Source organism: Phocoena sinus, chromosome 12, assembly GCF_008692025.1.
Source record: "Phocoena sinus isolate mPhoSin1 chromosome 12, mPhoSin1.pri, whole genome shotgun sequence".
NCBI classification, from domain to species: Eukaryota; Metazoa; Chordata; class Mammalia; order Artiodactyla; family Phocoenidae; genus Phocoena; species Phocoena sinus.
In genome coordinates this window covers 50,787,283-50,814,581 of record NC_045774.1, presented here as the reverse complement: position 1 = coordinate 50,814,581, position 27,299 = coordinate 50,787,283, and the positions used below count along the sequence as shown (strand labels likewise).

General features: G+C 44.8%; 1 protein-coding gene across 1 annotated transcript in view; it reads left to right on the top strand.

Annotated features, from left to right (window-relative positions):
* FOXO3 (forkhead box O3) overlaps nt 1–26,572 on the top strand; it is a 119,688-nt gene extending 93,116 nt beyond the window's left edge. The window contains exons 3-4 of the mRNA XM_032650595.1: nt 5,586–7,021; nt 21,623–26,572. Of these exons, the coding sequence (XP_032506486.1) occupies nt 5,586–6,986 (1,401 nt within the window). The 3' untranslated portion in view covers nt 6,987–7,021; nt 21,623–26,572. The remainder of the gene's footprint in view (nt 1–5,585; nt 7,022–21,622) is intronic.
* The last annotated feature ends 727 nt before the right edge of the window (nt 26,573–27,299 follow it).

Here is a 27,299-nt window from a genome sequence, read left to right as displayed (position 1 = left end):
TCCAGGGGAAGCACATGCAGCTGGTGTCTGGGTTAGTGGGCAGTCTTTACAAGGTAAACATGGGTTGGAAGGGGCCGGAGCAGACATAGGGTAGCAATAGTTGGGAAATTACCAGCTACTCTTGAGTGGCACAGCACCTTTGAAATACTTTTAAGAGTTTGAAATCTCTTCCTGGAAGGAGCCCGCCCTCTCACCTTCTGGCTTCAAGTATATGATGCACGGAAAACAGTAAGTGAACATTTGTGATGTCACTGCTTCCGTACGTGGGATCTGACGGTTGAGAGCCTCTTTTGTGCTTGGCACTCGATGAGTAATTTGCATCCGTACTTTCATTTAATCTTCCCAGAGATCCTAGAGTTAGACAGAGAGGGTGTTTTATCCCCGTTTCATGAAAGGGGCAACTGAGGTTAAGTCAATTGCCCAGGGTCACAGGACACATGCCATGGCCACGACTCCATCTCCGACCTGGCTGACATTGAAGCCTGCCTCCCTCCACTGGCCACATTAAATTGCATGTGTGAATTAGCCATTTTGTAAATATTGGTGGAATACTTATTCATTTCAGGCAGCTTCCCCCGACACTTAATCTAATCTAATCTGTTTGGGGTCCATCTGTCTTCACAACCAGTTGGCATAACTGTAGTGACTGTGTACTTTAGCATTAGGGATAAAGGTGTCTTGCATTAGGAGACTGTCTTCATTATAGCAAGAAAAAGAATTACCGGATTCTGATGAAGACAGTCATCTTTTATGCTGGTTTCTTCAAGGAGAGCCAAGCAAAGGGATCTCCAGGCTCTGACCCACACGGCCGCAGTCAGCCCAACTGTGAAATGTGAGTTCTATCAGGCGGCCTCCTTCATGTACCTGCACATCCCTCCTCGAAGGATTAGGCAGCTGATGGCAGCTGCAGTCACACAGGACAGGTTTGACAGCTCTATTACTAATTACACCTAAAGTGTTTACTGCCCCAGTGCAGGCCTTGCTTCAGTGTAAATCTTTTTGTTAAAGAGAAGATTGACATAAGAATACTCTTCGTTTCATTTTTATCTCTGCTCTCTCTTCAGAGACATTGTGTTACAGTTGCTTGCAGGGTTTTCTACATCTTTGGGCCCAAGTTGGAAAAAAACTGGCATATTTGTCTCTGACAAAAGTTTCTTCCTAGAGATGTTTGGTTTGCTGTCAATTCATCAATCTCTGGATTTCTTAGTAGTGGATTTAAATAACCAGAACTATTTACAGGGTTCTGGGTTGGGGTTAGAGTAATTTATTGGCTCCTTTAGTAACCAAATGTGATGACGGAACGGCCTGAGCTCTAGCAATGGGAGTCTTGGTTGGTTATATTTACCTTATCACCTTAGCCTTAAGGAAAGCACACCCAGCCAATTAACAATGGTCTGCCTCACAATGTATTTCAAAATGTGTATTTAGATGTGATTAGAAAAATCACTCTAGTCCTATCAAACCATTCCTCCTTTACTGTCAGCTCTCAACCCCCAAACTAATGTTACATCTTACAAACTTAGACGATTTGGTATGACAGATGACTTAGTGGAAAACCATAGAATATTTTTGATGGTAGTTTTATAGTTTAAAATGCACACAGTACTTTGGAAACTAATTTAGAGCCCCCAGTGAAGAGGTCTTTAGAGAACTTAAACTACAGATCGTAAGAAGATTTTATAATTGGCTTGTCTCATTTTATAAATTCCATGTCTTCATTCCTGGGATTGAGGTGAGGGAGGGGCGGTTTGAAATCTTACAGAAATCATATCACCATTAACTTCCGTTATCAGGGAAGGTGCTGGGGAAACGTTGTAGTTCTGATATTTTCTCTGGCATTTATTCACCTTCTCCTGTTTCACCGAAATTTAGTTAGAGAACCTGGTAATTAGAATCATGACCTATGAGGCAAAAAGGCAGAATACATTTCTGGTATCTGACCATATTAGGGTGAGGGGCATTTGAGCTAGAAATAGACAGGGGGCCACATTGGATGGCCTTTGTCAATGCCCCCCCTACCCTTCAGATTATGCATTTTATAAACGGAAGGCTGGGGACTGTGAGGTTGGTGGTGACACAGGTTTTTGTTTGCGTCGTCTTATTAATGGAACTGGAAAAACCTGTCCGAGTGTTGGGTTGTAGGTAGTATGCCTTAGGGAGATGTATTCTGCCACTAGCAACCTCTAAAACAAGAACTGAGCGAAGATTGGACACTGAAGCTAATCACCCATTTAATAAGTTGGGTTTTGTTTCAGAATCTAAGGGTAGTTTATATTGGTTTGTATGGTAACCACTGTCCTCTCTTTAGGATGAATGCTACGATGGCCACCTTAGTAAAGAAACACAAATGCGAGCTATAGGATGAGCCTTTACTTTCAGGCTTGCTCTTCTGAAGACTTTCTTTTAAAAACATTTTTAGGAAAGACCTACCAAATTATTACCCTTAACTATTTCACAAACAAAATTATAGTCATAGGATTGTGCCTTTGTATCCTTCTTCTTTCTTAAAAGTTTCTTTTTTTAGATGTCAGCACAGATAGCACGATGACTTCTGTCTAATTTGGTGACAGACCTGGGAAAGGTTGCAGAGGAAGCATTGGAGTGGACTTGGGAAAACAAGTTTCAGTTTTGGTTCTTATAGACACTAGCTGTGTGACCTTCTGTAAGTTATTTAATTTCTCTCAGTCTGAGCCTTCATATATATGATGAGGGCACCAACTTTGCCGGTTTACTAGGAGGATTAGAGTCGAGGAATCTAAAACCTCTGGCCCAGTAACTGATGGTGCTGTAGTCAGGCAGGCTCTCACTCTTCCCTCTTGCAATTAGGGACCTGGGCCCTGACAGGCTGTGGTTCTGGTCCTCCGTGTGGGTATTCCAGCCCCTTTACCACAAACCCCTACAGAAGCTTAATTTCTCTCTCCAAATTCCTAACCAATGGTAGCTTGTAATTTTATAAAATTACACACATACATTGTTGGGGTTTAGAGTCGTAGAAACAGATTACCATTAGAAAATCCATAGAGAACATTTTGGAGGTCTCTAAAGTGTTTCATTTTCTTTCTTACTTGGTTTGGAATTGCGAGACTAAAAACACATTAAAAAAAATCTCCAAATGCTTTTTAAAGGTGGGGGGTGGATAACTGGGTACTTATGATTGGTCATTGTTAATTCTGGGTGTTGGTATGAACTCTTTCCAAAATCTAGAGCAAAGGGGGCTGGCCAGGGGAGGGGTAATTGGGCTAGCGTCTACATTGCCCCCACAGAGCTTCAGGACCACCCTGTTTTTTCAATGAGAAGCTTGAGTTTAAGTTTTTAGTTAATAAAATATCTAGTTGTCTGAGTACTCAGTAATAGAACCACCTCGCACTTGCCTGCTTGTTGAACCCTGCAGAGTGTTTTTTAAGAGCATGCTTCATATCTTTATTGAGAAGGTGTTTTACTTTTTAAAGAAATGTGATTTCTGAACCATTCATAGAGATGCCATTATTCTTTTAAAAACCATAAGAGTAAAAGGGAAGCAGGATATATAGTCTCATGGGCAACATTTGTCTCACCAGATACGCGGCACGTTGCCTGTTTTCTTCTCTCGAACGCGTCTTTGCGGCTGTTGTAGAAACGCCGAATTATGACCCGTGGTTGCTGATGCTTAATGCCCAGCCGGAGCTGCTGGGCATCCTTGCATGGGAACATGTACACGGGAAACACTCTGAGTATTTTGGGTTATTTACGTATGGTGAAATCCTGCTCACTTTCTATGTTTTAAAAACATTCTGGTAGAACACATGTATTTGTATCTTCTACATAAATACAGTTGGTGATTGCCAATTTTTTTTTAAACTACGGTAGCTTTTAGAATGGTTTGTATTTAATAGACAGCAGCAGGCAATATCTTCTGTCTTTTTAACTTGCAAATAAAAACTCATCTGGCCCGCAGGTGCTATTCCAGGTGTGGCAAATACCATCAACTCCTCTCTTTTACTGCACATGAGGCATTTTCAGATGAGAATGAGCCCTCCCCAGGCGATGACCCTGTGCTTTATAATAGCAGTAAGAGCACCCTGACTTGGTAGCGTGACTGGCTCCTGAAGTATATTATCATATATCATCCTTACGTCATCCCTATCAGTGAGGGACGATCTGGATGTTAGGGCTGTGGTGAAGAAGAACTGAAGTTGTTGCAGACAGATTAAACGATTTGCTCAGGTCACATGGTTGGTCGGTGGCAGAGATAGGACTGGATCTGGGTCATCCCTGTTAACTGGGCTTGTCTACCAAGCCAGGAGGATTCTTGCAAGATGGGTGCAGTTGTGAGGTTTTCCAGGATATTTTGCCCTTTTTCTTTTCTTTTTTTAAGTAAACCTTTCAATATAGAATCGTTTTAGATTTACAGAAAAGTTACAAACCTAGTACAGAGAGTTCTTGATGTTGGGTATCCACGTCAAGTCTCCCCTGTTGTTAACATCCAATCTTAGTTTGGTACATTTGTCACAACTAATAAACCAATGTCGATACGTTATTATTATTAAGATCTGTGCTTTATTCAGATTTCCTTAGTTTTTGCCTAATATCCGTTTTCTGTTCCAGCATCCCATCCAGGATACCACATTATATGTAGTCATCATGCTTCCTTAGGCTCCCTGTGGATCTACTGGACAGGCATTTAAAAATGTTCCTTATCTGGGATTTGTCTGCAGTTTTTCTCATGATTAGACTGGCGTGATGGGTTTTGGAAGGAAGACCGCTGAGGAAGGTGCGGTTTTCATCATACTATAGCGGGTGCCTGTTATCAACCTGACTTTGCCCTGTTGATGTTGATCACCTGGCTGAGATGTCCGGTCTCTTCACTGGAAAGTTACTCTCCCCCACCTCCTCTTTCTATACTGTATTCTTCGGAAGGAAGTTATTGAGCTCAGACCACATTGCCTTGAGGAGGGAGTGTCTGTATAAATTATTTGGAATTTTTTTGAATGGGAAACTTGCCTCCTTCTGTCGACTCAGCAAATCCTACTTTACCATTTTTTTCTTATGCTTGTGAGACAGGTGTGAAGTTGTGGCAGGAGGAGATGGAGTCGTAGAAAGGATCGGTAACAATTCACACCAGTTCTGGGTTCATAGAAGTGGTTAAGAAAAGGTAGATGCTGCCTCTGTACTAGAGGAGGAGGGGACCAAAATAGAATAAAATAGCCCCCTAAGTGATTAATTATCCTTAGAGAGCCAGGGAGGTTTATTGCAAAGTGCAGGGAGAAATGGTGTGGTAATACATGATAAGTGTGAACTTCAGTATAGGAAGTACAATTACAGAAAGGACAATAAAACTTGGGAATTTAAGAAAAACAATGCCAATTAGCTCCTACATCCCCAGCATTTCCTGGATATGAAACCATCTCCCACCCTCTAACTATGGAGCTTGCCATTTTCAATACTGTCATTTAATACCAAGCCAAGGAGGGTCATGCAAAGCCTTTTATTTTTTTCCTTAGCCTCTGAGGTTGCTTTAAAAAATGAGTCTGATTAGTAACTGTTTCTTCTGAGTGCTCAGTTTGGACCATTCTGGCTCATCTGCATTGTCCCTTCTCTCTCTGCAGAACTCTATCCGGCACAACCTGTCGCTGCACAGCCGGTTCATGCGGGTTCAGAATGAGGGGACCGGCAAGAGCTCATGGTGGATCATCAACCCCGACGGGGGGAAGAGTGGGAAGGCGCCCCGGCGGCGGGCCGTCTCCATGGACAACAGCAACAAGTACACCAAGAGCCGGGGCCGTGCAGCCAAGAAGAAGGCAGCCCTGCAGACCGCCACCGAGTCAGCAGACGACAGTCCCTCCCAGCTCTCCAAGTGGCCCGGCAGCCCCACGTCTCGCAGCAGTGATGAGCTGGACGCGTGGACCGACTTCCGCTCACGCACCAATTCCAATGCCAGCACAGTCAGTGGCCGCCTGTCCCCTATCCTGGCTAGCACGGAGTTGGACGACGTTCAGGATGATGACGCGCCACTCTCTCCCATGCTCTACAGCAGCTCGGCCAGCCTGTCTCCCTCCGTCAGCAAGCCGTGCACCGTGGAGCTGCCCCGGCTGACCGACATGGCGGGCACCATGAATCTGAACGACGGGCTGGCCGACAACCTCATGGACGACCTGCTGGACAACATCGCGCTCCCTGCGTCCCAGCCGTCGCCCCCCGGGGGGCTCATGCAGCGCAGCTCCAGCTTCCCATACACCACCAAGGGCTCCGGCCTGGGCTCCCCCACCAGCTCCTTCAGCAGCACGGTGTTTGGCCCCTCGTCTCTGAACTCCCTGCGTCAGTCTCCCATGCAGACCATCCAAGAGAACAAGCCAGCCACCTTCTCTTCCATGTCGCACTACGGCAACCAGACACTCCAGGACCTGCTCACGTCGGACTCACTCAGCCACAGCGATGTCATGATGACCCAGTCGGACCCCTTGATGTCTCAGGCCAGCACCGCTGTGTCCGCCCAGAACTCCCGCCGGAACGTGATGCTTCGCAGTGATCCAATGATGTCCTTTGCCGCCCAGCCTAACCAGGGGAGTTTGGTCAATCAGAACTTGCTCCACCACCAGCACCAAACCCAGGGCGCTCTCGGTGGCAGCCGTGCCTTGTCAAGTTCCGTCAGCAACATGGGCTTGAGCGATTCCAGCAGCCTCGGGTCAGCCAAACACCAGCAGCAGTCTCCTGTCAGCCAGTCTATGCAAACCCTCTCGGACTCTCTCTCAGGCTCCTCCTTGTACTCAGCTAGTGCACACCTTCCCGTCATGGGCCATGAGAAGTTCCCCAGCGACTTGGACCTGGACATGTTCAATGGGAGCTTGGAATGTGACATGGAGTCCATTATCCGTAGCGAACTCATGGATGCTGATGGGTTGGATTTTAACTTTGATTCACTCATCTCCACACAGAACGTTGTTGGTTTGAATGTGGGGAGCTTCACTGGTGCTAAGCAGGCCTCATCTCAGAGCTGGGTGCCAGGCTGAAGGCTCACTGAGGAAAGGGGAAGTGGGCAGAGCAGGTCAGTGCCCAGTGCTATGGCATAGTAATAACAGGGGCGGTGGGGGACAATGGCTTTCCTTTACGTGGTGCACAGTAACCTGGCTCCCAACCAGTTCATTCTGAGTTGTACCAGCAAAACAAATAGGGCTGTCAGGTGCCCCTCCCCACAGTTTGCTGACAGCTCGGGAGTTTTACTGCCAGTAAAAAGAATACACATTCAGAGGTTTCATTTTTCTTTGTATCCAGTCACCCTCGCTGACCTATGACACAGGTCCCCCTAGTGGATGGATGGATGAGGATAGAAGGGATGGGAGGAAGGGGACCTTAGGCCACACAAATATCAAGGTTAAGGACTCAGCCAAAGGGCTTTCTTAGGCTCTCAGGTCCAGCACTGCCATTGTCCATCTTCGATGCTACAGTTTCTATATCTTTTTTATCCAGCAAAGTAACAATTTTTAGGTGCTTCTAATTTGACAGTAGACTATGCTTTCTGGACTCTTTCATACAGGAGTATTTCCACCAGAAGCAAGATCTGTTAGATTCTTCACCATTAGTACTAAGCATCTTTATTAACACTCAGGATCTAAGCATTTAAAAGAGCAAAAAGAATTAAATAGAAAACAGAAGTTTTTAATGTGAGAGAGCACTTACTCACGTGCTTCTTTTTCCCAACGTATAAATGGTGTCAGATTCCAAACGGTGACAAGAGTTGTGAATGGTGACAGAGATTTTTTAAATTGTGGCATTTTAATTCTGTTGGAACCAGAGAGATCATGCAACGTGATGTGGCAACAAAAGAGAAGCATTTGACTGGAATCGGAAGTTGAGGGTTCAGTTCCACTTCTACTGCTTTCTAGTTGCTATTGGGAGTGTGTCACTTGGCCTCTGAACCTCAATTTCCAGTTTTATAAAATGAGGATAATAGCCCCTGTTACTCCACAGGGTTATTGCAAGAATCAAATGCACTGAAGTGTGTGAACGTGCTTTGTAAAATTGCAGTGGGCTGAAGTATGTGCGGTGTTATTAGGTGCACATACTGACTGACACATGAGTAAGCAGGGAGCCCAGAGAGGTTAAGTGGTCTGCCCAGGGTCACACAGCTGGACCCAGAATCCCTATTTCTGGAATGGCTTGAACCATAATCGTTCTTCCTAATTATCTCTAGATGGTAAAAATGAGAAGTGCTCTGAACCGGAGCCAGAATCAGTAGGTAACATACAAGCTTGCCCCAGAACTCTCCTCTTCAAGTAGTAAGATGAGCACTGGGGTCTTCTGCTATAACACATTTGTACCCCCAGACCCTCCCATGTTCAGGGGCTCTTTATACCCCAGTTCCTTTTTTTTTTTTTAATATCAGCAAGCTACTTACACTCTTCTTTATTAAGTGGTGTGAAAGAGAAATGGGATTCAAAGCCATAAAAAGCTGAGCCTTGTTTAACCCTCTGCCCTGGTGAAGGAATTATAAGGGTCTCCTGTGATGAGCTCATCCCGTTCATGGGTAGTTGTCGAAAGTGGAATGTCGAGAGTGTTGTGATGCTCAGCTTCTCCGCTTTCCCAGGCAGAAGCAGGTCCCTAATGGCACCCAGACATCTGTTTCGAGTCATTTAATAGCCCTTGAGACGGTAAAAAGACTGCAGCAGAAGCTAAGAAGGGTGACAGACTTCCGTACTGCCAGAACTCGGACTGGTGGAGACTTGCCTTGAGAAATTTAGATATTTGGCTTTTAGAAGAACAGTTTGTCTTCCTTTAAGAAGAGGAATATGATTGTGGCTTCTGAAGACACAAGTAGGTTTTAATTTTGGTTTGGTTGTAAGGAATCCACTTTCTAGTTCATTGAGAAGAAAATGTGCCATCAATTTTTGTCTTATTTTTCAAGTGTAGGTTTTCCTTTTAATTCAATAGCAGACTTTTCTTGTGTGTGTGTGTGTAATTCTAAAAGGTGGTAAAAAAATATTTTAAGGGAGGGCTTCCCTGGTGGCGCAGTGGTTGAGAGTCCACCTGCTGATGCAGGGGACACGGGTTCGTGCCCCGGTCCAGGAAGATCGCACATGCTGCGGAGCGGCTGGGCCCGCGAGCCATGGCCACTGAGCCTGCACGTCTGGAGCCTGTGCTCTGCAATGGGAGAGGGCACAACAGTGAGAGGCCCACGTACCACAAAAAATACATATATTTTTTAAGGGAAATTTAAATACTTATGTTTAAAAAATATATTTAGTGAATTATTATTTTGATAATAAGTAACTAGTTTTAAGAGTACACAGTTTACTATTATGCCCTTTTGGAATCTTAGGGTAATTTAGTCACCTTTTTCTCAAAATATTTTGGGTGTTTTTGAGGAGATTTTTCTTAAGTAAAAAATATGAAAAGTCACCAAATTTTCCTGAAAGTAAACCAGCTCAGTATGACCAGAGCAAGAGAAAGAAACATCCTGAAGACTGTGAAGGGCTTTGAGGGAGTCTGGTTTCTGGCTTTAGGATTTCCATTTTGCTTTGGAATAAATGGCTCCACTATATAGCCAGGAGCATGTGTGGCCTAATGTATATTCTTACTTTTACAGTAAACTTGTGGCTATCGCTTTATTGAAGATTCTCCTGAATTCACAAAACAGGACTTGGGTCACAGTCTCAGAATTCACTTCTCCCAAATTAAGCACCTCAGCTTCCCAAGACTTGTTCTATAATGACTTTCTTGGTTTGACTTTTTTTTTTTTAAGCCAGTAGTTGTGGTATTCTCTAGACTCACTTCCTGCCTTGCTAACTGAAGGTCATGTGACCCCGAGTGGGTGCCGGAGCAGTTCTGTCCAGTTGACAGACAGTCTTGCTGGAGAGCTATGGTGAGATGCTTCTCTGGAGGGGTGGGTGTTTCACACATGTCATTCATTTTAGATCACGTGTGAAATCCTTTGACCTACAGGTCTATCTGGAAAAGGAAAGAATAACTGTACCTCTTTGTGAGTGCCAGCTACTGGGGTATGAGGGGCACTTGCTTCTCTCAGGCACTGGGGAAGCTTGGTGTGCATGTGTACCGATTGGCAGCAGGCATGGCTGTGGGCAAGTGTGGTGGTTTCAGGGCTGTGCCTCCAGTAAGCCCTCCTGAGATTGACATGTGTCTGTTCTGGCAGGAAAGCAACGTCAGTTTCACTGTAGTTTTGATGTCAGAAGACGCCTAAGTTCACATGCTTTTTCGTTCATCTTCATCTTTTGGCATCTGGAGACCCCATTAGGGAGCAGCCCCATATTTAGTTGCGTTTTAAACAACTTTATGATAAGGATTGGAAAATACTAACTAGGAAAAGCCCGGGTGGAGAGCAGAGAGGTAGTTCTCTTCCTGTCTGTGCCACTGGCCATGTCACTGATGAATCTCTTAGAATAGTAGGTTTCTCATCTGTCAAAAGAGGACAGAATCATAGAGTTGGGTTTTTTTGTTTGTTTTTGGGTTTTTTTTTATTTGTTTAACCAATAAGATTTGTTTAGTTTTTTAAATTGAATTGTAGTTGCCATACAATATAGTGATTCACAGTTTTTAAAGGTTATACTCCACTTATAGCTATTATAAAATACTGGCTTTATTCCCTGTGTTTTTCAACATATCCTTGTAGCTTATTTTATACCTAATAGTTTGTAACTCTCAATGCCCTACCTCCATCAGGCCCTCCCCCTCTTCCTTCTCCCCACTGGTAACCACTAGCTGTGAGTCTGCTTCTTTTTTATGATATTCACTAGTTGTTGTATTTTTTTTAGCAAAATCATAGAATTTTAAGGGTGCATAGTATGTATAATTTTAAACCTGAAACCTAGCATTCTGTCTGTGAACTTGCCACCGTAAGGGATACGTGATGACATGGAACTGTAAAGGAACAGTGGTATACCAGTGTGGCAACAGCAGGTCCTGGTGTTGGAGGCCGTTGAGAATTTAAATTTAGGCCACTTCCCAGAAGGAACAAACCTTTGATACTTGTTGGACTGATGTTTAAATGCTGTGATTCCATTATGTCTTTAAATATTCATGTTGGGGGATAGGACTGATTCTAACCAAATACAGACAATATCATAGGCTACTCATGTGATGTTTCTTCTTGATGTACTGATAGATATTTCCATTAGGGAATATAACGTGCGGTACGTACTGCGTGGAGAACGTACTCTGTTACTTGCACTTGTGAACTGTTGTCTAGTCTTTGGTTATAGTGTGCTAGCCTCAAGAATTCTGTACCTGCAGGGATCTTTATTCTTACTTTTTAAAAAACCCAAAGTCTGAACTGTCATTCATGGAGAGAATGGCTGTCTGGATGTTGCTAGTGTTGACAACAGTGAAAGAAAATTGACAAGAGCCCTGAAAAGACGTTTTCTGTGCAGAGGCTGGTACACTCCTTACATACACCCCTTTCCCTGGAAAGCAGTGACGTCCAGCACTAAGGCTGCTCTTCCTGGGTCTGTCGGGTTTTTTTTTTTTTTCGGTACGCGGGCCTCTCACTGTTGCGGCCCCTCCCGTTGCTAAGCACAGGCTCCGGACGCGCAGGCTCAGCGGCCATGGCTCACGGGCCCAGCCGCTCCGCGGCATGTGGGATCTTCCCGGACCGGGGCACGAACCCGGTCCCCTGCATCGGCAGGCGGACTCTCAACCACTGCGCCACCAGGGAAGCCCGTCTGTCGGGTTTTTAATGCGCCTTTGCTCACCACTGGCCAGCCTGCTAAGCATGGGGACAGAGCCTGAGTGACTGCTGCTCTTCATGCAGTAGCATTTATAGATGGCTTTCTGGCGGGTCTCTTTTGGCCACAGAGCTTGTGTGGAACATAAATAAGTGGAATGAAAACCACCAGAATTACTACTGGAACTTCATGTACACTTTAAGCTCCCATTAAATGCTTCTTTTCAGAGTGTTCCTAATGCTCAATATTCATCTTATAAATAATGTTCTCTGTAAGTAGAGTCTTCCCCCAGGGGCCTGCTTCTCATAGGCATACCTTTCTGTATAGAGATGGGAGAAGGGGGCTTGTTGGGACCTGCCTCTGTGCCATGGCCAGAGAGGTTGGCCTGTCAGAGGTCCCCCATGGCCCTGGGGCAGGTAGCAGGATGTTTGTTCACTGCTTTCTCTTCCCAACTTGGAGACACGTGTCTTAATGCTGGATTTTCATTCCAAGATGGAGATTCCCCACCTTGCAAGAGACTTCACCCTGGTTTTGTTGGTATGTTCATTTAATTTGAAAATACTGCTTTCCCCTATCCTCCAAATTATTTTGAAGTTTAAAATTTTAAAAACTAAAATGAATTAAAATTTTGTATTGTGAACTAGTGACAGACACTTCAGATATTTAGAGGTCCCGTGGGTCGGTGTTTCTCAAAGTATTTCACAGAATACTCAATCCTCAGGATATTCATGGGTATTAAGTGGAAAATAGATTCTGTGGTCAAATGTCTGAGGAACGCCATGTTAAATAAAGTTAAATAGGGTTGTTTCCTGCAGGACTTCTCAGAGCCTTAGAAGTTAATGTATGTTATGAACCTTCTAGGATCGGATTGCAGTGTCTCCTAAGTTTATCTGACATCTCGAATCAAATCCTTCTTCTCCCGGAAACCATAGGACCAGTGTCCTAAGGAACCCCCTCAAGAAATCCTGAAAGAGGTCAGCAATCTCTTAAGAACTAGGGATTCTTTGCCCTTTTTCCTCTTGATTCTTACTGGAGCTTTTTGTACAACCTTGTCATACATCAAGCCTTTCTCAGCCACAGAGTGGGTTCTACTCTTGGATGAGCTAGCCGCCTGGCAAAATGGTAGGTCCCACGTTGGTAGAAGTGCTCAGGAAAAGTCTGAATTTATTAAACAAAATTTGTTTATTGAGTACCTGCAGTGTGCCGGGCACAGGGGATAGAGGAAGATAAAATAGGGTCTCACCCTCAAGGTGTGCATGGCCTGGCTGGGGATGTGGTGTGGTGGTGGTGGTGGTGACAGTGACGGTGACCATTGTCCCGGGGAAAAGACTGCTTTCCATGCAGGGGTGGAGCAAAGGACCCATGGGGCAGTGGCAACCTTGCATGCTTGGTTTTCTGGGACAACCCTGCTTTTTCAGATGTTCTGTTCCGTTATCACGTGGTCTGTTCCACCTGTCTTTGGGGGATAAAAACATAGGCTCCATGCTGATAGGGCAGAGTTCAGACTAAATCCAGATGCTGGTTCATGTTAAAAGCCCTGCAGGAGACTTGCTTTTATGTTTGATTTCTAGAACTGGTTCATCATCACAGTTGAATGTGAGCCAGCCACCCACTCCAAGATCACTGTCCCTGGGGCTCTGCTCCGAGGGGAGATGTGGATTTAAAAAGCCTCCCCTGCAGCCCACCCCAAGTTAAATAATGTCTTTGTGGTACAGCAGAGGACCTATGAATCTGTAGCAGAAGGCTGCCATTTTTATGGCTATGTGTCATTGAGTCAAGCCACTCCATTTCTCTGAGTCTCAGTTTCCTTGTCTGTAAAATGGGGCTAAAACGAAAACCTACCCCACAGAGCTCTTGTAAGGACTATCTCTGATATGACCCAATGTCCTTTGTCAACTTTTTAAAAAGTTACTTAATGTTTATTGTTACTTAAAATGGTTCCAGAGGTTAATGCAGAATTAAGGAAAGCACCAAGCCAGTCTTACATTGTTGGCACAAAGAGCAATTACTTTCCACGATAAACTAGAATCAATTAGGTTTCTTTTCATTAAAAAGGTATAGCAATTGCCTGTTGTGTGAAACCTTTGATGTCCCCTAGAAGTCCTGCCTGCCAATTTAGGGGTACCCAGGACAGGGGCTATATTTTCACTAATAAAAAGGACCTTCTGCCACAGACGGATTGGGGAGGTTCATATATGGTACCCAGGGTGTTCCATTAATATCTTTAAAGGATTGCCTGAGAAATCCTAGCTGTCTGGCCTCCGCTTTCTTTCCTTAGGGAGGCTGTCATATCCACTCTGTGCTGAGGGGGGAGCCTCGCCCTGCCCCGTTTCTGCTTCCTCAGCGTGGAGCCTCTTCCTGTTGGGAGGGAGCCTGGAAATCTGATCTTCCTTCTCCACTGCCAGGCCACCGTGGCCACACAGAGAAATAAAAAGCTGCTCCAGTTCTCCTAGGACTTCTTGGGAGCAGAAAGATTGCCACACAGCGAATGGCAGGATGCTGGCAGTGGTCTGGCCATGGACCCCACCTCCCCAAGAGCTGGTGGTTTACCGCCCCCACCCCTGCCGTCACTGGCTAATGTGACACAATTTGGGGTTCAGAAAATATGGTCACTGTATATTTAAGATCTGCCAACTAAGTTCAGTGAAAACCCAGAGAAACTGGTCTGTTCTTCCCCAGGAGCTTTCCTCCCAGAGAAGCGAGACCAAGCCTGGAGGTGAAACATACCACCCAGAAGAGCTACTGCCCACTTGGTTGCAGGTGTTTTGTTTCTGTTCCCAATAACAGATGTGAACCTTACTCTGTAATTCTAGACTTTCCTGTTTTTTAATAACCTCTTTTTTTGCTAAAGTCTATGACATTCATTTATTAAAGGATGAGAATTACTTAGTCATGAAGCCCTCAGAGCATAATTCCAGTGTTTCTAAGGATAAAACTTTAACTGCCAGTCCTGGTTTGATTGACGGTTTGCATATCAGTATGTTCTCTCTCTCTGTCTCCCTCCCTCCTTCTCCCCCTTCCCCTCCCCTTTCCCCTCTCCTCTGTCCTCTTTCTTTCTCTCTGTTGAAAGACATCTGGACCATAAGATTTTTTTTGTTTTAAGTATTCATGTTTGTGTGGAGTGTTCAGTTTGACTCCTTAGTGGAAATTAATGGCCAAGAAGAGGCCGGAAGTTCTGAGGTTGAATTTATAAATTAATTTCCACTGGGCTTCTGTTGGTGTACATGCCACTGTAATTAATTGGAACTTCCATTGATCACTTGTGTCTTCAGAAATGATTGGAAAGCAATAGAGCCCAACATAAGTAATCAGAAAATATGTGTTGACTGATAGACCTGTTAGAAGGTATCCCGTAGTTGGTAGTGTCCCTACCGCCTGAATGCACTCGCTGCCCAGCCCCGGTCAACTCAGGTTGTCCTGCTGGCTGAGGTCGGGGTGGGGGGTGGAGAGCCGAGGTGGGGAGCTCCGAGCACGTACCGCCAGGTGCCGGTCAGGCTGAGCGGGGAGAGGAGGGCCACCCACCATGTGGATCCACCTCACTCCTGGGTCTGCACTCCCACCGGACTGCCGCCCTCAGGACAGATGGGCCTCTGTCTCTGTTGATCTTGGAGCTACGCTGAGACCCTCCTTTCTATTCCTTCTTGGTTTCCTTCCTCTGTTGCACTGGTGTGGTTGCTGCCTCTTGGCTGCCATCTGTGTTACCTGCATGTCCTGGTCATATCTCACAGGTGGATGAGTGGTTTGGACTATTTGTGGAACTAAAATAGCTGATTTTGTGTTTTCGATTTCAGAATCACTTCTGGAAAATTTAGATTGTCTTCAGAACCCTGCATATCTAAAGCAGGAAAAAGAAGACTTTGGAGACCTCCCTCTTTTGTGCTTGGTAGCTGGACCCTTAGACGGGCTGGAGCATTACGGCCACACTTGCACTCGGTCCCAAGGGAGGTAGGGCATCCCAGCCCAAAGGGGTAGCTGTACACTCCCAATTGTCCCCATACCTCCTCTAGCCAGTAAACGCAGTGAGGAGTCACAGGATGGGGCCACACCCAGTAAACATAAACATTGTGATATTCAGGCCATGGTTTATGGCTCTAAGTATTTCCTCCTGGAAATACTTATTTCCTCTAAGTATTTCCCTTGTGTTTCTAAATGGTGAATCACTTTAGCGGTGACAGCAATTTGAGAGAGTAGCGTGACTCTTAATTCGGGGGGCTGGTAATAAAGAATGGGTTTGGTAGGATGGCAGAAGGTAAATTCTTTATTAAATCCTATTTAAAATTTTATTTTAAAAATAAAATAATTTGGATGTTAAAACTGTGCCTTGTATTGGTCCTTAGGAGGTTTCATCTTATAAGAAGTATGAGTTTTTTCTCATATTCTTCTGAATAGAAACTTCATCAGAAGCCATCCTCCTCCCAAAAGGGGATCATTAAAATTCTAGGTCTTGTCCCATAAGCAGTAGGTGCTGCTTGGATTCAAACGAGATTAACTCTTAGCAAATGCGAGTCTGTTTAAAATGCTTTGTGGAAGCTGTAAGGCTTAAAAGGGTGTTAAGCATTTGAATTGGCAGAGAGGAAGAGAGGGCTGTTCCAGGAGTTGGCTCATTCATTTATTCAGCCAACATTTATTGTGTGCCTCTCCTCTGTTTCAACTTTCCAGGCTACTTGGGACATCAAGAAAATGTGTCCCTGCTGGAATGTGCACTTCTTGTGGGTAAATACCATGTCTAAGACAGTGCTCTTGAAATAGTAGATGCTCCGTAAGTGTTTGGTTCGATTTGAAGGCTTTGCTCTGCCCTCAATATATTGGGACTTCAATGTGTATGAAAAAGTAACCATTCTGGGCACTATGTGATGAGGTGCCAGGTAATGGCTTAGGAGTTTAGCAGAGGACAGCCTGGGTCCGGTGGGGCTGGAAGAGCCATCTGGATGTTTGAATGGGGAGAGCAAACCAGGCAAAGGCACTGAACCTGACCCATCAGATCAGCAGGAGTGGGTGTTAAAGCGTGTTAAGGACAGCAGAGCCAGACCCCCAGGACTCTGCCAGCCAGGGTTTTGGAGTATTATAATTAAGGCTAAGTAACCACGCATCCAGAAAGGATCCAAAAGCCCCTTAAAGTCTTTGGCCTTAAAAACAGTTCTTTAAAAGATTGTAATCCAGAACTTTGCAAGTTGTGCTGTGTGGTTTGAAAATCTAAGAATCTTAAGAAAATCGGAAATCTCTGCGACTTTGCTCTTGACAGTAAATTAACAAGTATCATGTTTCTGCTATTGCAGTCACCATATGTGACCCCGGATGCGCAAAGAATATTGGTCACCATAATCTCTGCCCCAAAGTAAAGACAGAGACAGGACATTCTTAAATTTGTATTAATCATCATTACTCCCTGCAGTCTGAGCAGCAGGAAGTCTGCGTCTCTGTGCAGGTCACTCCTGCTCTGTGTCCCTCAGCTGTGAAGTGCCAGGGTGGCAGCTTCTCTCCTCTTCCTGTGTTTATCAGCACAGCACACAGGCTGGCTGGAAGGGCAGTCCACACTAGATCCAGGTCCTGAAGCGTCCTGGAGGCGACAGCTCTTCAGTGGCCTGTCGCCAGCCTTCACGGACAGGCTTCAGCTGCCACCTTGAGAAGCCCAGGAATTACAGGAGGTAGCTGCAAGCAGTGCTTATACAGGTCATACTTTTACACAAACTAAGCTTTAAAAAAAAAAAAAAAAAAGTCTAGCTGAGTGTCTTTCCAGTATCTTCCTGAGTGTCACCTTTGCCATGAAAAGTTTAAGCTTCCCTGTAACATCCCACGTTCTCCATAAGTACTTACTTGCCCCTTAGAAAGCCTGTGAGCTGCCCTTCCTAGAAACCTGATTTTCCTTCAGGGAGGCTCCTCAGCTGTGTACAAATTTGGCCAGAATTTCCATACCTGTTTTCTTTCCCCTCGTAAACTATTCAGCTTCTAAAATGGCAAGTTGACAGCATTTGCTAAAATGGATTTTTATAGAGCTGCACCTCCTAATTCCCCTTCTTGGGCTGTCTTGGAGGATGGCTCTGTTCGGCCAGCCTGGCAGGCAGAAGGCTGCATTTTAATCAGCAAGGCCCCTGCAGTCCCTGAACCCCAGGTTGGTTTTCATGCACTTCCCTAAGTCCTTGTTATCGCCCATTCCAACCCAGAAGATTTTGAAAAATTAACCAAATTAAGCCAAAGTGTCGTGCCCATTAGGTGTTTCTTGAGCTGCTTCATGTTTAGGCCGTGAAGATGAGCTCCGAGGGAATTGCTTTCATTTTGGCTCTCCGACACTGGCCGTGGCTGCCTTACCCAAGCCCTGCAGAAATGCTGTTTTTCCTGGGGTGACACCAACAGAAGCCTGGATGCTAGCAGTTGTGGCCTGTGATGGACTGGGTGTCCCTCAGACCCCTCTGGGGGGAAGTAGAGATGGTGGCAGGCAGGTATGTCTTTGCCCTCGGGTAGAAACATTCATACTCTGAAACCCACACCTGTTCTCTGAACTCCACATGAAGTTTCCCTGTCAGATCAAGTGAATATCAATTCATTTCCTTTTCTATCCTAAACGTTCCATATTTAGTTCCCAGCTTGCCCCAGGGGTTGCAAGTTTGGCTTAAATTACGTTTAAAGAGTGAGGAAAGTGATATTTCACTTTAATGTTGAGTTTCAGGCAGACTTTCCTCCAAAGATCTTTCAGTTTTAGCTAGGAACGCCATGGATAACCTGTATGGATTTGCAGATAGGAGAGTTTCATCCCTGTGGCTCGTTTTCCTTCCCTGTCATATTTGGTATTGGGGTCCTATTCCTTTCCTCTCTGCCAGGAAGATAAAAACACTGCTGAGAAGTCCAGATTTGTCACAGTGGAGTTGAGCTGTGGGAGGACAGCAGCAGGAACATTTATGTTTTATTCCCAGTTTAAAGTTGATGGGGGTTGTTCGTTTTGTGTACAGTTTCTTGGAGGTGCTGCCCTTTCTTAGAACATCATGTGAGTTAGTGGTGATAATTTGGTTTCCCCATTTCATTTTCCCTGCATCAACAGCCTGATTTCAAACTTAAGTGTTGGGCAGGGAGAGAGAGGGAAGAGATTTTTCTCCCTGTTAGTGAAAGTCGCTGATGGGACGGGACAGTGTTCGCCTATTTATTGTTAGTTGGCCCCATTGCCTAGTAACTGTGAAGTGATAGCTGTAATTCCCATCAGCTGTAGGCTTCTTTTTCCTTCCAAAATTTTTGCTTAATCTGATGTGTTTTTAGACTCATAAGGGCATCAACATACACACGTAAACTTCACAGTTAACTAAAGAGTCTTACTCAAAAGAATGTCAGAGTGGTGAGAGCACCAATCAGAAGCAGGGAACTTGTATCCAAACGAAGTATCGTTAAATCCCATTAATGTGCTCCCTCCATTTTTTCAGTCCTTGATGGAGTCAGATAAACATGTGCAAACACTGAGCCGTCAAAGAGAGGTTAAAAATCTAAGGCAGGTGAGGGGCCGCTGTCCTTGTGACGATTTTTGATCGTAAGGTCTTCCTAGTGAATGGTGAATCTGGTGTTCCTCTTAGAAGGGTGATTGCATTTCCTTTCTGTTTTCACAATATTTTACAAACAAACTGTTTGCCTTCTATCACAGAGAAACAAGTTGCCTTTCTGTCCTGTGGAGTGGGGGTTTCTCTGTTAATAACAATTTGTCCTCTGTGACAAATTTAAACTTCTAAACCTGGGCCAGGCGTCTCCCAGTTGAACCGCCAGGCACAGGCCGTTTCCTGTGAGACCTCGGGGGAGCTCCAGGATGTAGTGCCACAAGGGGCCCCAAGCCCATTCTGCAAAGAAGGAAAGAGTGACGATCAGTGCATTCCCTTCTTAATGATGAAGTTCCCTGAAGGTTCTGGACCTTTGGATGAGACTGTGATGGTTGTTGCTCTAGACTGCCCACTCTGGCCTCCTGCCCCTGGTTTCAGGGCCGATGCCCTATTCTGCTTAGAACGATGGCACGTTGGGGGTTGTAGGTGCCCTCTGCCTTCTTCCCTCCTGTGCTGACCCGGCGCCAGCATTAGAGCAAGCTGCGTGCCCTGCCTTTGTACTTGGAGAATGAAGTGTGTCACCTTCCCAGCATGCACTGGTTTCTGTGGCTGAATAATTAACACCAGAGGGAACCGGGGGATGGGGTCTGGATTAGGTAATACTTTACACCTTCTCTCTTGGCACTTACAGTTAAGTCAGGATCGGGACTTGGGGACCATAGTCACCTGATGACTAATTGCCTGGTGATCTTAGGTTGTGGTTTATTAAGTGTTACTGTGAAGGAAAGAACCAAATCCCCTCCCAAAGAACCATGTCTACACCCCTGTTTCTTCATGCCTCAGGGGTCCCAGGTAGAGTAGCTAGAATAGCACTGGCTCTGGCAGGTTAAATACCTCACAGATACTGAGATCTGATATCGTTTTATTACCTTTTCTCCATCTGAAATCAACAAGCCATTATTTTATAGTCTAGGACAATATTGTCTAGTATCATTACAAAGCAAAGAATACCTTCAAACAAAGCCATCAGCCAGGGAAACGAAATACTTGGGGAAGGGGTGGGAAGAAGGGACCTTTTCCTGTTTTACTGTCTCTACCTCTAATAAAACAACCTAAGTTCTTCTGTTTGGAGCTATAGCAAGAGTAATTATGACCGTAGGTATGTAATATTACGAGTACCAAGTCCTGCTGTCTTTCTGAATATTGGTGGTGAGAGGTAAGATTGCCAAACAGTCCAGCCACAGAACAGAGTTGTACACTTGTGAAACCTCCAGGTGAATTTAAGATAATATCTTTTTTAAAGGAGAGAGAAGCAGATGTACATAACGTGTGTGTGTGTGAGTGTGAGAGAGAGAGAGCTTATTGATGCATTTTTCATTACTTGTTCACCTTATCTGGTGAGAAGACCCTGAGGTTGCTTCCCTACCACTTTTCCATTTCTTGGCCTAGAGCCATTTTTCTCCTACCATGACAGCTGACACTGTCTCCATAAACAAAAGGCCTTGAGGCCTGTCATGTCAGTTCCTTTAGCTACATCTCTATGAGTGTGTGTGTGTGTGTGTGTGTGTGTGTGTGTGTGTGTATATAAATATTTAATTCTCTAACTTTTCCGGGCTCAGTGGTCACAAGAAATCTGATAAGATTTGTGTAAATTCAGATGCTTTGAGAGGATTTACCATTTGAAGGTGGCTGAGTGCATAATAATAATACCAACAATAATAGTGTTGTTAATTTTTAAAGGGATGTTTTGTGGGAGGTTTTCTGGGCCATATGTATGCGTGATATAATTGTTTTTCCTCTGCAGATTTTTAATATAAAAAGCGAATTCCTAGGACACGCCACTTAGAGATTACTTCTCCTTTTATAGTGAGGGAAGTCAAGATTACCCCAACCCAGCAGTGCAGACCGATGAAGCCTTTGTGGAAAGTGGCCATTTCCACTCCCCTGATGTTGGGATATCAATGGGAAGGGTGGTAAGCAAGGTCACTTAGTCCTCATAGCCGGGGGAGGGGGAACCAGAAGAGCCTAGCTGGTCTGCTTGGGGTGACCAGCTCCCCTGGTTTTAGCATGCAAGTCTCGTGTCCCAGGAAGCCCCTCAATCCAAAATTCTAGAGTAAAACCCCATCTGCACCCCAGGCCTCCCTAACTTGGAAGGGCCCGCTGAGGCACCCCGATTTGCCTCGCTTTGTTAACCTCCACAAGTGAATGGCCCCATTTCCTCGAGGCTTTTTAACGTGAGGGCGTTTTGTTATCAAGCACGGAAATAAGGTAAGTGATCTCCAGGCTTTGTCCTTAGGTTTTCAGCCCTTTGAAGCTAGTGCAGCAGAACAGCTTGACTTGCAGCACCCCTGGCCCAGAGGCAGGTGAGGGACCGGAGGCTGAGGAGACGTGGCCTGGAGGGCGCACTGCTGCTGTTTGAATGTCCTTAACCGTCTCTGGTTTTCTTCTCTCCTCCTTTAGACCCTCAAACTGACACAAGACCTACAGAGAAAACCCTTTGCCAAATCTGCTCTCAGCAAGTGGACAGTGATACCGTTTACAGCTTAACACCTTTGTGAGCCCCTGCCGTTTCCTACCCCAGCAGAGACTGTTATCGGCCCCTTACCCCGGGTGAAGCACTTACCCTCGCACAGAACTCTCTCTATAAAGTATGCAAAACCTTCCTTGTACGGGGTGACAGCCACCTGCCAGCGAAGGACAGCACCCTGCCAGCACCACCCACCCTGTTCAGAGCACACCGTGAGCCCGCGGGCCATTCTGTGGTGTTTTAATATCGTGATGGTTTATGGGATGTTTTAAGTGTTGTTTTTGTGTTTGTTTTCCTTTGACTTTGAGTTTCTCACATGCATTAACTTGCAGTCTTTTTATGTTAAAATATTAATCATGCTTCCCCTGGCAAATTAAAACACAGAAGGAAAATGTTGTACCAGCTACTATGCTGGCTTTGGGTGTCACAAGCATTCGAGCCCGTAGAACTCCCCAAACTAACACATTACATAAACTAGAGGGGGGTTTTCTTTCTTCTTTCGTTTGGTAGAAAACTATCCTTTTCTAAAAACTGAACAGTGGCACAAGTGTCTTCTGTGTGCACCGGTCCAGGACAGAGCCCTGCATCGGCAAACCTGACTCAGAACCAAACCACGTGCTTGGCTCTGAGTCAGGGTGGTCGGGGGATGAGACCCCGGCACCTGGTCTGCAGTTGCCAGATCAGTAGGGCCTGTGGTCTCCTGTCAGTATCCTCAGCTAACACAGTCAACAGTGATGGTATGTTGGTTAGAAATTAGAATTTTTCAAGGAAGAAATCAGCTCAGCTGTCCGCTCATTGCCAAATGCCACTAACAGTTTTAGTTTTAAGGAGAAAAGAAAAGAAAAAAAAAAGTAGTCATGTTTTTCTTTGCAGAAGAAGTGAACTTACAGGTGAACATTAAGCCCGCAGTGAGAAATGTGTGGAAAGTACAAACCCGAGTCACTATTTTTCTAAATGTGCACCCTTGATTATTTTCAGTCTTGCTCTGTATAATCTGATCTAGTAGACGTGTATGAGTGACAAGCAATAGCATACAAACTGATTTCTTTTTAATATAAATAAGCTTAGATTGTAATTGTACAAGTGTCACAATGGAAGTACAAGATAGGGCAGTTTTGACCTCCCCACACACACTTTTCCTGCTTCTATGGATTTCATTTTTTTCTTTTCAAAAAGTTATGGTGCTGTATAGGTGCTTTCTGTTTAACCTGAAAAGTGTGATTATATTAGTTACCCTCTTTGGTAGACAGAATAGTTGGGAACACCGTTGGTACATATGAAACTGGTGTAATGATGCTCTGATTAGCACAGCATATGCATACTTCTCCAAAGTGATATATGAAGACTCTTTTCGTTGCATAAAAAGCATTAGGCATAGAAATGTATAAATATATTTTATCATGTACAGTACAAAAATGGAACAGTCTGCATGGATGTTAGGGATACAGGCTAGTATTTCAGCACAGACCTCCCTGCATGAGTTCTCGCTGATGCTTGCACCGTGCAGTGGGCACTGATTCCCTTCCACCAACACAGACGTGCCACCCGACCCCCTGCACCCATCATCAGCCACCAGGGGCCCCTTTGTGCACCTTTGCTTCCTGATTCCTCTGGGGGTGATATTGGTGGTGATAACAGCTCCTAGCATAATGAACGTTCCATTTGGTGTTGCCACTTGTCTCTCCCGCCTCGCTTGGGCTGTCATGTTTGAGCGATGGCCCTGTTGATTTCACCCTGCTCCCTACTGAATCTGTAAATTGTTGTGCAATTTGTGGTTATAGTAGACCTGTAGCATATCACCTTTTCTAAACTGCTACAAGTTTATAATCTTCATTTTGAAAGTACGTATAATTTTTTAAAATATGTATTCTATTCACGTGGTCTGCTTGTCAGTGAGACAGACTTTTGCTTACTGTATTCTTTTGTAATAAAGCTAGCCACTTCCTTGATTTCTTTGGTAGTCTGCTGTACACAAGAACTGTCAAGTGTCAGCAAGAGAGGACTGCCTCTCTGGGTCCCTAAGTGGTGCAGCCCCCTGGGTGGAGACATAGTTCGGAGACAGTGGCAGCAGCTCAGGGACGGGGGCGAGTGGCAGAGGGGTGTTGGATATTGGGGAGAATCCGAGTGCTTCCAACACGAGGGCCCTGAGAACTTCTCTCCTGAGCTCAAAGAAACAAGAAAACTAACAAAATAGCTACTTGCCTTTGCAGTTTTATACACCGTGGGAAATACTTTGGGAGTAAGAAAGGCAACCCTCAAATGTGTTTTGACTTTTAAAGTGTTGAATTCCTTTCAGACATGTGGCATCTCATTTATTCTTTTTTTTTTCCCCCCAATGTTTGTTAGATTTCAGGCAGAATGTTTTACAAAATGTCCTAGAACCGGATTCTAATTTAATCTAAAACAGCTGAGGGAGGGACAGAGCGGTATGAGAGCAGGATAGCCACAGAGCAGATCAGGAAAACGGAGAGGGAGGGGTGCTTGGAATTTTTTTCTTTTCCTTTTTTTTTTTTTAAGTAAGTCAGCATCTACATGTAGAATGTCGCGGACAGCTGAGATCAGGGCAAAGTGTAGCGCCAGCATCAGGCCTAGAAAGGGTCAGGCAAGAATGGGATAGTTAAGCCTGTCCAGGATCACAGCAGGCCCACTCTCACCCTTGGCCGCCCACCCAGAGGCCAGGATCCCTTAGGCTGAGTCCGAAGGCAGTCAGACAGGGCAGAGGTGCCACCTGAGCCCTCTCCCTCTTGTATTTGAAGACCCTGCTTTCAGGAGGGGCTTACCGATGGCCACCGTGTGGAGTTCTGAGTGCCAGGTGCCCTCACAGGAAGTCTTCTGACCTGGAGTATCTCAGTGGAATACTTGGTAGTCTCCGGGAGTCTGGCGGTTGTAATGTTTGCATCCTGATAAGAACTTTCGGAGTCTACACTCAGCCTCTAAATAATCGAGGGAGCCTTCCACTTTTTGATGGGAAATTTAGAAAGAAGAGTAACGATGTTGAAAACATGACCCGAGCTCCGGGGTTCTATTCTCTTCAGGGCTCCGGAACCAGATACATTTTACCAAAGTTACAAAAGAGCTTTATCACAAGCCTTCACTGTCCTGGCGTGAGTGAGGCCTGACCGCCAGGTTCAGAGTATCCCATTAACTGTGAATGAATCTGAGGTCGATTTCCTTTATCCTTTATTGCATCCCCTGCAATGTAATGACTGCCGAAACATAGTTTTTTAAATTTTAGAAGTTTGTCTCTCCTGTTAACGGGAAGAGCGTGCACACACGTGTAGTAATGGTGGACTCTGTGTGTGTGTGTGTGTGTGTGTGTGTGTGTGTGTGTGTGTGTGTGGTGGTGAGTTTTGCCCTGTGTGTGTTGCTCCCCCACCCTGAGGAGAAGACCTCTTGGCTCACTGGTCAGGACAGGTATGCCCAGTCTCAGGGTGTCATTTCAGGCGGCTTCTGAAATTGTTAAAGATGGTAGGGAGTCTATCTAATGAACCCCACTTAAAGAATAAGGAATATTTGAATCTCTTGGAAAGGCCGTCAAGAGGAAAGCAGTCAAACACCCAGGCCCAGTTTTCATGCTGATGCCAAGGGCTGGTGAGGGGAAATTTAAAAGTTACCCTTTCTCTCTGAAAGCAGAAATAAAATCCTGACAGCTCCAAACTCTGATTTCTTCTTTCTCGGTGTATTTGGGGAACATTGTACGATTAGGTATAATATATTCTTTTTTAATTAAGAAAAGCAAAAAATTTTGTAGAAATACAATCACTGGCAAAGAGGTATGAAAAGGCCAGCCTCTCCTGGAGACCAGGGGCGGCAGGGCACAGCGAGGGGAGAGTGAAGTCCTTGTGAAATCATGTCTGTCAGACAAGATCTTAACGCAGATGCTCAAGTAACTGAAGAGTGCAGTCGGCCCTCTGCATACACGGGCTCAGCATCCTCGGATTCAACCGACCACGGATCCGTAGGGCCGACTGTACTACACCATTTTATATAAGGGACTTGGGCATCCACAGATTCTGGTATCTGTGGAGGTCCTGCAACCAAACCCCCACGGATACCAAGGGGTGACTGTGTATTATATTTGATCTAGATCTTTAGTGGGTAACATTTTATGCAGTTCGAATGAATGAAATATTTTCCTCTTGTTTAGTTTTATTTGTATGTATTTTTCTTTGTTGATTGATTGGTTCCGAGGCCTCTGCCACACTCCAGAAATATTTGTGCGGCTGCTTTAAAAAAAAAAAAAAAAAACAACTACATGTCTGGTCACTTATTTCTCTAAAATTATCTCATTGCCTGGCAATCAATCTTCTCTCAATACACTTGTCCTAGTACATTATGTACATGCAAAATGTAAACAGATGTGAAGGAGGACCAGAAAAATTAGTTAATATTAAAAAAATGTACATTTTGGCTTCACATGTTTAACTTTTTTTTTAAGAAAAAAGCTGCATGAATGGAAAAAAAAGCTGTATACAGTATCTGTAAAACTGTCTTCTTATCTGTTTCAATTTCTTGCTCATAACCCCTGCAAACTAGAACTCATTGTGGTGCCTGGCCATATTCAAACACCTAAGAGTCACGCAGTTGATACTTTGGTTTGAAGCACCTCATCCTTTCTTTCAAAGCGAACACTATCATAGTGCATTCTTACTGAGGATTTGTCTATCCGTATGTTGCCATGAGTTATCTCTGCCACCTTTCCTCTCAAGAATCAAAACCAGTTTGATTTGGGAATCTTCTCCTTTCCAAATGAAATAGAGATGCAGTACTTAACTTTCCTTGGTGTTTGTAGATATTGCCTTGTGTATTCCATTTAAAACCGTAATCTAGTTTGTAAAAGAGATGGTGACGCATGTAAATAAAGCATCAATGACACTATCTTACTCCGAGAAGTTTTTTGTTCTCCTTCCCCCTTTCTTTAACCCGAGGAGTGAAATAGCTGAGTTTATCTCAAGGTCTTCCTGTGGAAGAGGCACAAAGCTGGAAGACTCTATCCTGAGATCTCTAAACTAAATGAATCCTGCAGACTTTTTCTCTGACCCACTTTTGACCTTCACAGGCAACCGTACAATTTAATAAAGCAGATTTATGGCATTGTTCATGGTGGCTGATAGCCACTTTTGGCCTGCCCTGAGTCAGGTTGCCCTGGAGGAGCTTTTACATAGGGAGGCGGGATTTAAACTCTGTCTTCCTTGGGTGTCAGAGGTTTTGACCTGTCACAGTTTTGGCCCTAAGGAGGTCCTGCTCACGTGAGTCCAACAGATGAATGTCGGTCATCACGGTGCCCTCCTTCACATCAAAGTCAAACACAACGCCTAAGGCTGCTGGTGGCAATAGCATAAATATTTCCTCTTAGCTAAGTTAGGGGGAACTCCACCCTACTGTAAAACTATACTTAGTAGCCTGGGTTGTGGTTTTCCTATTAATAGACGTTATAAAAATCATTCAGCTTTTGGGTTCAAAGTCCTAAGCAGCACGATGGACTCTTACTTCAGATCAAGTAGGTAAAAAAGATTTTAAAGTTTGCCCTTTGGGATAATTCTACATTGGTGAAGAGTCATGCTTTCATAAGTCTGTCCTTATCATTGTTTTAATTTCCTGTACAGGTAA